This window comes from Fusarium oxysporum, chromosome 3 (genome assembly GCF_000149955.1).
Source record: "Fusarium oxysporum f. sp. lycopersici 4287 chromosome 3, whole genome shotgun sequence".
Taxonomy (NCBI): Eukaryota; Fungi; Ascomycota; class Sordariomycetes; order Hypocreales; family Nectriaceae; genus Fusarium; species Fusarium oxysporum.
In genome coordinates, this window is record NC_030988.1 from 1,288,030 (window position 1) to 1,300,351 (window position 12,322).

At 49.4% G+C, this 12,322-nt stretch overlaps 2 protein-coding genes across 2 annotated transcripts; both read right to left on the reverse strand.

Moving 5' to 3' along the window:
- Nucleotides 1-1,461: 1,461 nt before the first annotated feature.
- FOXG_12589 (uncharacterized protein) lies at nucleotides 1,462-4,791 on the reverse strand (the record flags this gene model as incomplete). Its single annotated transcript, XM_018392414.1, has 2 exons — nucleotides 1,462-3,798; nucleotides 3,848-4,791. The coding sequence occupies 2 exons, from the start codon at nucleotides 4,789-4,791 to the stop codon at nucleotides 1,950-1,952; spliced, it is 2,793 nt and encodes a 930-aa protein (XP_018252073.1). The 3' UTR covers nucleotides 1,462-1,949.
- A 3,851-nt stretch (nucleotides 4,792-8,642) lies between these two features.
- On the reverse strand, nucleotides 8,643-11,566 carry FOXG_21016 (uncharacterized protein; the record flags this gene model as incomplete). The annotated part of the gene is made up of 4 exons (XM_018401347.1): nucleotides 8,643-9,699; nucleotides 9,752-10,007; nucleotides 10,042-10,696; nucleotides 10,922-11,566. 4 exons carry the CDS (start codon nucleotides 11,564-11,566, stop codon nucleotides 8,643-8,645), a joined length of 2,613 nt encoding a protein of 870 aa, XP_018252074.1.
- Nucleotides 11,567-12,322: the final 756 nt, after the last annotated feature.

Genomic DNA, 12,322 nt, shown 5'->3' on the forward strand with positions numbered 1-12,322 from the left:
GGCGCAAGTTATCGGACCTCCACAAAATGACAGAGCATTGGGCATCGATGATGGAGTCGTGAAGTTTAACAGAGAGTACGATCGCTTACTCGGTGCAGAAGCATACCGGTATTTGATACCCCAGCCTGGTTACCAACTGAGCTGTGCTTCGATACCAACTTGGCGCCACCGCGCAATCGATGTCGATTCCACCTGGCCGAATGTGCATCCATACATACATTCCATATATAAAGAACCCCCCTCAGCCTACACCGCCGGTCGGACCCTAATAACACAAACACCGATCTCAGCTTCTTCTCAACGCTTCCAGCGCTTCCTTTGGCTTCCTGCCATCGAGGTAAGGCGCGCGATGCCAGCATCAGCTGTCAGGTCTATCAACTCAAAGGCTTCCTGCCATCACCCTACTTCGCCAATCTTTTATGGTAAAACCAAGCCCACAACTCTCTCCTGTGAAATATTTTGCCTTGGCACCCGCTGTTAGCGTTCTGCTAGGGCAGAAAATTTTTACAGGCCAAAATGGCAACAAAAGCAGCTGCGGGACTAGCGGGACCCTAACAGTCGCTGGAAGAAAGGGATTCAGAGAGTTGACCTTTCTTCGTGATGAGTGTCCTCAACGACACTGAGTTTCGCGAGCTCTTGGCATCGCCTCCGGGCTCTATTTTATATGTGGCATTTCTGGCTTCTTCATACCTCGACATTTCAGCTTCGCGAGCCTGCGACATTCCGGCCTCTGTGCCCCTCGACTTCCCGTACGACCGACTTCTGCAGCTTCGGCTGCCCTACATGGCTCGCTGCCCTCTTTGCAGCCTCGGCTGCTGCCTGGAACACAACCTGGCTTCGACAATCTGTCGCACTGGCTGAGACCACTAGACAAAACCGCTGGGTCGAAACGGTACAGAGCTTACCTGGAGACCGTGGAATGAGGCGACTACCTCGTCCACAGAGCAGCGTTCTAGCCGCCTTGGGGTTTTCTCCTGCAAGGGTTTTCCCCAAGGATGCACGGTTCTAGGGTTGCAGCTACTGGAGATCTTAGGGGTTCATGGACTTCCTGCCTCAGGGTATGGAAAGCCACTTGATCTATCTGTGCAAGAGAATTCTAGGCTGGAGAGGAATAGATCCCGCTGACGGGATGACCTCTTGAAAGTAAATGCGCCTTTGTGCCGATGATATGCTGGATGAACTAGATGGGAGACGCTGCTGGAGGGAAGCTCTGCTAAGATCAACTGTATTGATGTCCAATGGGACGTGCTTCACCGACAACTACTGTAAGGCTAGCTGCGGGTAGAAAGGTGCCTTTTGGGGGAATGAGTAGAGAAAAAGCTCGAGCATGTATAACGGCTCCGACGCAAAGGCCTTGCAGATGACCTGAGCGAGGATCAGCACGGCAGCGAGTTTAGATAGTTTAGCCCAGCACGTCCTGTGCTCCAGTAGGAGACTTTTCGGGGCCTACGGCCCCCCGGACGAAAAATACACATACATACATACGATTGTCTCAGCCGAAGACGGTTGCCAAGCAGTTGGAAAAGGCAGTCGTTGCAGCTTTACCTCCTAACCCGATTATTGAAGAACTGCCCAAGATCACCTGGAAGAACTGTCGCTTCGTCCAAGAAGATTCGCTGGCTCGAAAAGGTGCAAAGGGCAGGAAGAGCTGGATTAGGTCGCACGGGACCTTCCTTGTCGAACTGAACTATCAAGATCAACCGATTGGCCATATCTGGTGCTGCAATCGATGTGACATGAAAGGCGCAGCGGAGTTCTTGGTGCAAGCCACGTCTTCCGCAGCAGATCATCTCCGAAAGCATGCACTTGTCCCGTTCAATATTGTTCACATGATACCCAGCAGCTGACCGACCTGCATAAAGCTCACCGGATCACCCCAGCCACTCTACCCGGGTAGAGTAGAAGAGATACCTCCTCTACCCAACCGGGTAGAGTGGGTAGAGCTCCCTCTACAATGCCCAAGTATGGCCATCACCCAGACTGGTACTAGCATCCATTGAGTATCCGCCATAGATAAATTGACGATCAAGCGGGTCGATGTTCCCATTCGAGCCCTGCCCAAAGTTCATTGCAAACGGCTGCGGTGGGAAAAAGGTGGGCGTATGTGCATGGTGAGCAAATGAAGTCATATTAACCGGGCTCATAGGTAACATGGTGGTGCTAAAATCCGGGCTCTGCTGGTTTGATGCTGTGAGAGGGTTGAAGCCTGCTGAACCTGTAATTTGCAATCCCAAACCACCTGAGAGCTTGCGTTCCTGGGAGACTGCGTCTGCATCTGTACTCTGCAACCAATCGAGATTCCGGTCAGACTGTGCTGGCATGTCAGTCTGTTTCTTGGCGTTTTGCTTTCGTTTCGGCGCTGCCGCGCTGATAGTATCCTTATTCTCAACCCTTTGCGGTGTTGGAAGCGTGAAGTATTCCTCCACTGATCGCAGTTCGGGATTCGCTTCGAGGACGCCGTCTGCTCCTGAATCCTTTCGTTTGTGAGTGGCAGGGTCCATAAACTCAGCGTGAGAAAGACCGCGAGGGTAACGGTTAAACCAGTCTCCGTATTGAAGGAAAGAAAGCTGTGTGGCTCGTTCTTCGACATTCGCACCAGCTCTCATAGCGTCCAAGACATTTTGATACTGAGTGCGAACGTTCTCCACCATCCAGTGAAACATGCCCCAATACTTCTTCATTTTGTGAAGATACTTGACATTGGTGGTCAAATTGGCCTGGGCTGCTAGCTTCATGGATGGATTGCGGGAGATAATACCCACGCTGTGAACTGTTGCCGAGGAAAAGGCGCAGTATCCAGCAAACGGAGCCGAAACAAAGCATCCCGACTGTTCAGCCTCACGAAGGAGCTCGGATATTCGGTTCGCAGCGTTGAAGGTCCTCTTGCTTGCTTCAAAGAAGAAATCATCATGTACACCATGTTGCTTTCGTGCTGACATAGCAGCTCGACTCACTAAGAGAATGTTATGCTGCAGGCAGATATGCATGAAAAGAAACTGGCTTGGCGTGTTCTCTGTCTTGTGGACCTCGAGGTTCTCTGCAGAGTACTTAAGTGACAAGGGCAGACTAGCTTCAAGGTTTACAGCATCATTGAGATGCTTCATGTGGTGAGACTCGTCTTCCCATAATGGATTGGGGTCTAGATCCTTACACCCTTGGCTCAGGTAGGTGGTGATCCGTCCCCATAAGGTAATGGCTCGAATCAGGAAAGCCGCAACTCCCATGTTCTCTCGTACATCAGCGATTTGTCCGTCGTTGGGCGACGGCGGATGAGGTACTCGACCATCCAACATCTCGGTGGGCGCAGGCAGGCCGAATTGGAAATACTTTTCCTTTACCGGCAGAGGAATCTGAATTGTATCCTCCCTGACGAACATGGGTCGATCTGTCCCAGAAGAGTTGAAGCGATCCATGAGAAAGCAGGCCCACATTATGCGTCGCCGAATCTCTCGATCAATGAAGCTGAGCTGTGTTTTGGTGCCATTACGGTCCAAGGGATCGTATTCCAAGTCTTTATGTAACTGGAGAGCGAAAGCCATTCGGATAGCTTGTCCACCCAGGGCCCAGCTACGGCCGCCCTGGCACGTTCCAAATTCATGAAGGCCCAAAATGAGAAGACATGTCAGGATGGTGAGGTTTGGCCATTCGTATCGTCTGGTGCAAATATCTCGAGCGTGTGATGCCCATTCTTCACCGCGTAAGAATTCAGGCCCTGAAGAACTCACTAGAGGGCTTGAGGTAAAACGAGCAGCTACAGCGCACACTGTGAGAACAAGCACCGGAGGTAGTGTGCCATTTCTGTTGACAGTCAGCAGGATACGTGAGATTCAACCCAAAAAGAACTCACTTTAGCTTTCGCATATAGCTTGGCTTGTGTAGAAGATGGTAAGATTGACCATAGATGTTGTCGAAAAACACCTCTGCCAGATGCTCCTGTATCTCCTTGGAGGGGAGTGCGTCGGTGCCTTCGTGTTGCAGCTTATTCTCCTCCCCTTCCTGGACTTGTAAGCTACTGGACCCATCATCGCCCTCAGTCTTTGGCTCCGAAGGCGCCTTCGCCCAAGCTTCCAGATCAGGCCCGAATGCTTCCTCGGCGCCGCGCTTCTTGGTTGGCTGACTGGAAGGTACAGTTCCTGGTATCGCCGGTTTGACCACGGGGCGAGTTACGGATGACGCGACTTCCTGATCCGATTTGGATATGGCCTCGATGACGCGTTCTTCCATGCGCTTCGGTCGCTTATCGAGCATAGCCATGCAATTTGTCCGAGGCGCAGCTTTCCGAGTCGTAACCTTATAGACACATGGGATATATGAGCGTAGACAGTGCTCGCAGGCGGGTTTCTCGCCTGAGCAACGGCTCTTCTTTCGGCGACATGCAACGCAAGCAAGCGGGAGGCGTTTTCTTTCCTTACCAGCCTTTGTCTTAAGTTCACTCCACGCAGGTGTGGCATCGGCTTTATCCTCCTTAGGTTTACCACCTGGATCTATGCCACCCGCACGGCTACGGGAAGCCAAACCAAACTCATCGGTAGTCGGGTCTTCGGGGGCCTCGGATGCGGGAGATGTCCGATCTGGGTGGGCCTTGGAGCCTTCCATGCTCTGGTTGCGGTTGCCCGTAGGCAAGGTGCCGAACGGCAGACCGCTATGTGCAAGGCCAGAAATGGCCTGGTGCTGGGGAAGCGCAGTGGGAGATTGGAACGTGTGGGTGTGATCTACTAGGGAAACGAGAGAAGCCCGGACAGGAAGACCATAGTAAGCAAACGCAAAATCGTCGAAGTTTGTGAAATCCATTAGGACGCTGTGAGAGGGAGGAGGTACAGCGTGCAATTCAGGAACGTCGCGATAGAGTTGAGGACCGGAATCGAAGGACTGTTGGGCATATTGAGGATTCAAAACGGCACGGCCGGACAGAGTTACGACGCGGCCACCCGAGGCCGAGAACGGATAGACGGAACGGACGGCCCGGCTGCCCTACATAGTTTCTTTTAGCAAAACTTTGACCTTTGCTGCCGAGGCACGGTTCGGTAATTTGGGCGGCAAGTGTTCAATGATATTGAATACGAGGCGTTGTGGTGGCCTCACACTGGCCTGCACTCCAGGGCGAATCAGCACTAGGTTTTTAAGACCACAATCAGAATTCCTCGTCTTGTATATTCTAACTGCTTGTTTACATGCATTAATAACATAGAAACGCTTTTTTTCTGTTTAGATCTATGTTGCTGTTGTACAGTTGGGGGGGGGGGGGGGCAAAAAGTATTCGCAGGTGTGTAAGTTGTGTTAGCTGCGCTAGTTAGTAGCTTACCTTAGCTTATGTACTTGAGACTAGGTTATCCCGCTGGTCTCGGTGTAATATAGGGTACTGAGGACCTGACAAGCTACCCCTAACTAGCTTCCGAGCAACAAACCTACCTACACACCTGCGAATACTTTTTGCATCCCACTGTGTGTGCAACGAACTTGAAACCTTCGAAGGTGGCCCTGGATCTCTCGGTCCGACATTTCATCACCTTCCTTCTAGTCGGGTCACAAGACAGCACCGTTGGCCAGGGTTCAGGGGCAATAGAGTTTAACCTTTAACGTTAATCCCATTATTGATTAGCCAGGAATGAGACTAGAATACGGAACACCAAATAAGGAAGGTGGATGCGTTTAGGCAGAGACTTGATGAATGCAGGCCAAGTTTAACGTTTAAGACTTAAATGTAAGCCTTAAAGGTTCTGAGACAATCCTTAATCATTAAGACAGAGAAGGAATTAGTGTCTCATACATGACTTACAATCCCACACACTCCTCATGTAAACTCAGTTATTCCTTAGGAAACACTACCTGTTACAAGTCGTTAAGCTAGAAGTTTGCTATAGGCAACTACAGAGGCATTATAGTAAATATTTGAACTGTATATATAAGACATGTTATTTGCGGCTCTAATGCAGCCGAAAACCTGAATGCTTGCCTATAACTTAACATAGTTGCAGGTCTTGCCGGTATGCCCGGTCTTGCCGATATGCCGATCTTGCTAATATGACCAGGTACCCAGGATACCTTTAAAGCTCAATGCGATATATAGAAGGTCTAAAGCGAAGAGAAAAGTATGGCGATTATAGTTCCTAAGTGATAGATAGATCACGCCGGTAAGGCTTACTGTAAAGCAGTTTTATCAATAGTCAGTGAGCTAGAGTTATTAGCGACCGTTCCTCTAAGAGAAGCAACTATACTGTGGTGTATTGAGACGGTTCTTTCCGGGCATCTTTCCAGGGATCCTAGTCACTTTCGCCAAAGTGCTGCAAGCGGTTATGGGTGAGATGGATTGCCGCTTCCGAGAGGGTCGGTGAAGGGGGTTAGGCAAACCAACTCGGGTTTTAACACCGACAAACCTTAAACAATGGAGCACAAAGTAAGAGCCGGATCCCGCGGTTCATAGTGGGGGACGTTCGCTTCCTAAAAGGTCGCGTTCTAAGCGGCAACGGACAGGTCCGATGCGCCACCAAACCTCATTCTGCACCTGAACCCTGAACCTCTGAACTTCTGTCATTGGAGCAGCTAGCTGGGGGTTGGGAGAGTCAATTTGAGCTAATTAGAGGCCTCTGTTTCCAACCTCGGCTTCAACCAATGGTTCCACTTTTCAACAGGCACAACTACCCATGGCCTTCTATATTTGCACTTTGCGACGCTCCAGGAGGGATTGCCATGGACTTACACCTATAAATATGGTCACCCGTCAGCATCCTTTCCCTCATCTTACCACCTATGACGCTTGGGCTCCCAAGGGATACCATGCGATACCCCTCCACCGATAAGACCCCTCTATCGATAAGCAAAAAAAAAAGTTTCCCCATACAAAATGCTCAATTTCACTCGCACGATGCATGGCCAAAATTGAACTTATTCACATAAAACAAGCTGTGTCTTATTGAGAGTTTCATGCTGTTTCGCATTATGCTACTTCTTTTTACAGTATATAAGCGGTTTGGGCGCATAGTACTAATATAAAATTTCTATCAATGCCTCCTCCACGAACAGTCCTCCCCAAAACTTAGAGGACTTTTATCTACACCAGCCTTCCGTAATCGCCTTGTAAATGCCTCGAGCGACTTATACATAGGATGGCATTATTAAAAAAAATATTAGATATCACAGATAACGGCCTCTCTCATAGCCAAGCCGCCCAGAAGCATGACATCCCTTAGCCGACTCTTTGGGGCTGATTAAGAGGTATACCATCAAAGTCTGAGGTCACCCATCCTGCCCAGATATTATCCAAGTCTCAGGAACCCAGATTAGTTACCTGGATACTTCGGAAAGACGCCTTGGGCTATGATCCTTCTCACAGCCAAGTTCGCACCACTGTCGCTGCGCTCTTAAGACGGCGAGGACGGGGAAAGGGCTATTAGTGCGCACTAGATAGCCAGGCTCATGAAACGTCATTCAGTTATCAACATGAAGATAGGGAATCACCAGGAGGCCTCAAGATTCAATTCTTTTACCCCAATGGCTATTAATTAGCAATTCGATATCCAAGAGCGCGAGTATAGCTGGATCAAGCCTGAGCACACAGTTAACATTGACGAGGGCGGTACCAAAGCGGGATTTGTGGTTATATAACGTCTTTATCATAAAATTCAATAATCCATTCCAGAATCTAGGCTTGGATTCCTTGGTTATCGGCAGTAGCGATCCGAAGAGGAAGGCCGTCCTCAAAGGCTCTCAGTCCCGCGCAAGGGTGTGCACCACTCAATTCAATCAACTGAATGGCTCGGTGGCGGTGAGTTGACCTGGTCAACCACTCTCTCCAGTGGCGTTGATCAACTATCCATCAAATTGAGTTGAATGGACACTGGTTGAAGTCGTTGATCTCCAAGCCGAGCTATTTCACTCCCACTCTCCCATCCCCTTTTCTTCACATCCCACCTCTACCTAGGATCCTTCTTCCGCCCTATCACCACTACCATTCTCGGTAGGAAGTAGTGACACGTCGAGGTCGTCAATCACCCCAGCCCGTAACCACGATCGCAGCACTTGACACATTCCTATAATGTCCGCGTCCAGTCGATTTCGTAGTGGCGTCACCATCCGCCCTGCCGCCGCAAACATCCTCTCGCACTCTGCTGACATCGGCTGGATCGTAAGGAAGTCCAGTGCCATTCGTGAAAGACGAGGATACCGACGTTTGCGCTCATGCCAGTATGATATTGGATCTCTAACATCGTTATCTCCATCCTCCCATGACGACTGCCATAATTCGACCTCGTTAATATCTTCATTGATGTCGTCAGACAAAGTCGCTTCCTCTTTCACCAAACCGTATCCGAGAACCGGCCGCGTGCGCTCACAGTACGCTTGAAAAGGGTTGTAGTACTTTCGCTGCCGCTTCGCAACTGGTTCGTCGTCCACGGGACTCCGGACCACCTGCAGGTGACGATAGTTCGATTCCCACACTTCTCGGACCATCTGCTTCGCCTTCATCACCCATTTCGTGTTATAGGGATGGGCACGTGTTTAATACAAGTGTGTATTAAACTGTTTTTTATTATAATGAAACTGTATTTTATTCCGAATAAAAAACGCGTTTTTTATTGCAATATTGCTACCATGTATGAAGCCGCCCAACAGTCATATACTACAGATAACCAAACCAAATTAGGTCAATTCCCCCCCGTTCCTTCACTCTCTGACCCATCTTGGACCTCAAATTTTTCCACAATCGTCTCCTCTCCGTCGGAGGCGGGTTGGTGAGTGAACTCGCCGATAACAGCGTCAACTTCCAGACTTGATGCGCAATGGATTTCCATATACGTATCTTCGAGAGTAAGCCAACCGTCTTCTGTCAAATCTTCCCAGCTAACCACTGTAGAATCAACCTCATCGCGATGACCAAGAGGTTGATTCTGAGACTGCGTTATCCTCTCTAGCACCCGTTCGTTCATGTAGATGAAGGCCAACTTGTCAGCGTTGGCTGGTGTGAGCCTGTTGCGTGCCTTGCTGTGGAGGAAGTTAACCGCCGAGAATGATCTCTCTGAGGGAACTGAATTGGCTATGGTTCCAAAGATTCGGACTGCAAGTGCAGCCAGCTTGCTGCCCTGGTTATCAAGAAGCATCCAAGCATCTAATGGCGTCCATTCTTTTGAATAGACCAAGCCCTCGGCAGCAAACTGACCCCCCGATTGTGCTCGGAAGTGGTTAAATTCTCGAACAATATGAAGGTGGTCAGCAGGATTGACTGCTGACTTAAAGAACTGAAGCACTTTCATCATCAGCTGTTCTTCAAGCTTAGTCCCGACTGTGTCAGGCCTTAATGCAAATCCTGCATAATGAATATCATATGTCTGTTTATCCATACGGTTTAACCATACTGAATACAGCTCGCTGAAATTCACGTCTTTATGTTGCTGAGAATCGTCAAGTGCTTTCCATTCTGCTTTAATCTCCAGCCAACGAGGAATCACATGGCCGATGTGAGCCCGATCGGCTTCTGAGGCATGCTGACGACTGCTAACAGGCTTAATTATAGCCAAAACAGTCTCTAGGCGTATCCAGAAGTGAGGGTTATTGACAGACTCCAGCACCCTCGGAAGAAGCTCGAGAGACCCGGAGGCTAGCTCTGCCCTCACGTCAGGGCGGCGAGCGTATGTTTGGAGAGGTTCTTTACAGTGTAAAACTGACCATAAAGCATTGAATTGACTGCCCCAGCGTGTGATTGCGCTAAAGCGAGCGGTTAGTTAGAGCTAAGAGTCAGAAAAACTGAAAGACGCACGCAGATAAAAACGCCTTATGGTGGCCCCAAGCTGCCTTTTGTGCTTCTCTCAATCGAGCCAACTGCAGTTTCGACTTCTTGAAGAAGGTGACAATTAATGTAGCGCTTTTGAATGCCTCCTCAAAGAACGGCTGCTCTAGGATGTCCTTGATGAGTAGCTGTAGCCCATGTGAATCGCAGAGCGAAAAGAAGCAATGTTGGAATTCCTTTCTTGCAGCCAAATGCACATGAGCTTTCCTCATCACACTATCCGTATCTGTGCAAAAACGAGTTAATGCGCAAGAAGTTACCCTTGCAAATTATCTCCAGCTCAGGATACAAAAGATCGATGTAGTGCTCAGCCGTGTGTTGAATCTGTCCCGTATCAAACGTCTTCCAATAGAACGCCAGACCATTTGCCACCTGTATCGAGATATTGATAATTCGATGACTCGTGATATTGTCTGAGCCGTCAAAGATCACGTTGATACGTTCTGTCTGGTCGAGGATATCTTGGACTTGGTTGCGGTACTCAGAATAGGTCGGGGCTAGCAGCCGCTGCACTCGGCGACGAGACGGTGGTTGCCAAGCAGTATTCAGCTTGTTCAACAGAATTCGCATTCGTTTGGACTCGAATAGGTTAAATGGACGGCCATCAGCGAAAATTGCTCTAGCAGCAAGCTCATCAAGCATCTGCTTAAAAGTCTTGTCTACCACAGGAAAGTGCTGAGTAAGTTGAGACTGCTCAGACTGTTGCTGCCCTCTGTAATTGGGGCAATGGCGAAGTAAGTGCTTCTTCTGACGAGTAGTGCCTTTGGCTGTCTCGTGGCCACAGTGCTTGCACTTGACTCGTGAGTTCTTGAACCCTGAGCTAGCGTCCGAGGAAATCGTGATAAATTCTCGGTGGACCTGGTGGTCGGCTGGCCTTCCAGAGGTTCGAGGCATTGTAGAAGAAGCACGAAGGGTCTGAAGGTAGTGGGAAGTCAGATTGGGAAGTTTCAGGGGATACAGCGATAGGCTGTTGAAGGCTGTGGAGAAAAGGAGGTCGGAACAGGGATTAAGGTTATAATGATCCTATACACTAAGCCAGTTCTGGAAGGAGCTAATCCTAATAGGGAATGGAATATAATACATATAAAACGCGCCTGTTTTAAATATTTAATACAAAAAGCGCATTTTATTTAATGATACGGTATTAAATCCATCCCTAGTGATAATCCTGGTCCTGAGGGTATCTGCAGATAAGTGGCCACCACGTATTGACACTGATGGACTAAGATAATCGAATATGGCTCGGAGATCCTCGTCTTCGACCGTGAGAAAGGAAAGATTACTCTTAACGATCCATTGCATCACCATCCGTTGAAAATGGTCCCTGTCAAAGTTCTTGACGAAGGAGTTCGCCATGGCCTGCTCCCGCGGCTTTTCCGGATCGAGCGTCAAGGTATCAGCTATTGAGCGGTGCTGCTTCTCGACGCTTTCCGCTTTCAACTGCGTCGAAGACTTCGTCTTGCCCTCTGGCGCCCGAATATGATGTTCTTTGAACAGATGTTTGCTGGCATTTTGAAGACCAGTATGCGTGAAGTTCTTCGGCTGGGGGACTCGTTGGTGAATGCAGAGTTTGCATACCCATCTTCGCTCATGAGCCCGCTGGATATCATACCCGTAGTCCCAAGTCCAGGAGGAGGTGTCCTTTGCGCGCTCGGAGAAGAGCCAGCCGCGGAAATGACGAAACAGACGTTCTTCCTGTAGCTGTTGGGCATCAGCTAGTAACGTTGATGGTGAAAGAATTGGTGGAGAGGTCTCAACGACTTTGTCTTCTAAAGGATCGGTCATTACGGGAGGTGTGAATGCGTCAAACAGATCGATGAAAATTTGGACCTGTACGGGAAATTACCCCAGGATATCCTCTATAACTACTGGGGGTCCGAAAATAAGTTAGGAAATACTAAAGTCTGTGTGGCCCTGCCCTCACAAAAGACAGTACCTCCTAACAGGGTGGATCCAGATGTCCAAAACTGGATACCTTGTCCCACTAAAAGTCCACCGCTGCAAAAATCCACTACACCTATTTTGTTTGTTTGTTTGTTTGTTTGTATATTTTTCGTCTGGGTGGCTGTAACGAAGCCAGATCTCCTACTGGAGCAAAAGACGTGCTGAGCTAGCTAGGTACAGGGAAACCCCGCTTCCTTCACCATCCAGCATACCAATGGCACAAAAGGTGCTGTATTTCTCAAGCCCGTCACCCGTCAGCGGGTTCGGGGGCAATCTACTGTCGAGCTTTTTCCTCCGACCAGAATTCTCTCACGCATCACTACATCTGCTGACGCAGTCCACAATCTCCAGTAACCAAGTTGTAGCTCGTAGTCGACTGTCGTGGCGGCAGGGAAAAACCTTGGGAAGGAATCAGAGGCCGGCGGTGCGGCTTGCCTTCAAAGGGGAAAAACCCATCGCAATCGGCGTCGTTGATCGGGAGGATGTCGCTACCGATGCCACGGGCACCGTCCTCCGATATCTAAGGCGTTCTGGTTCTGAGGTGCCGCCATTAGATCCGACAAAGGTGTTGTCAGAGAAGGTGAACTCTCCAAAATT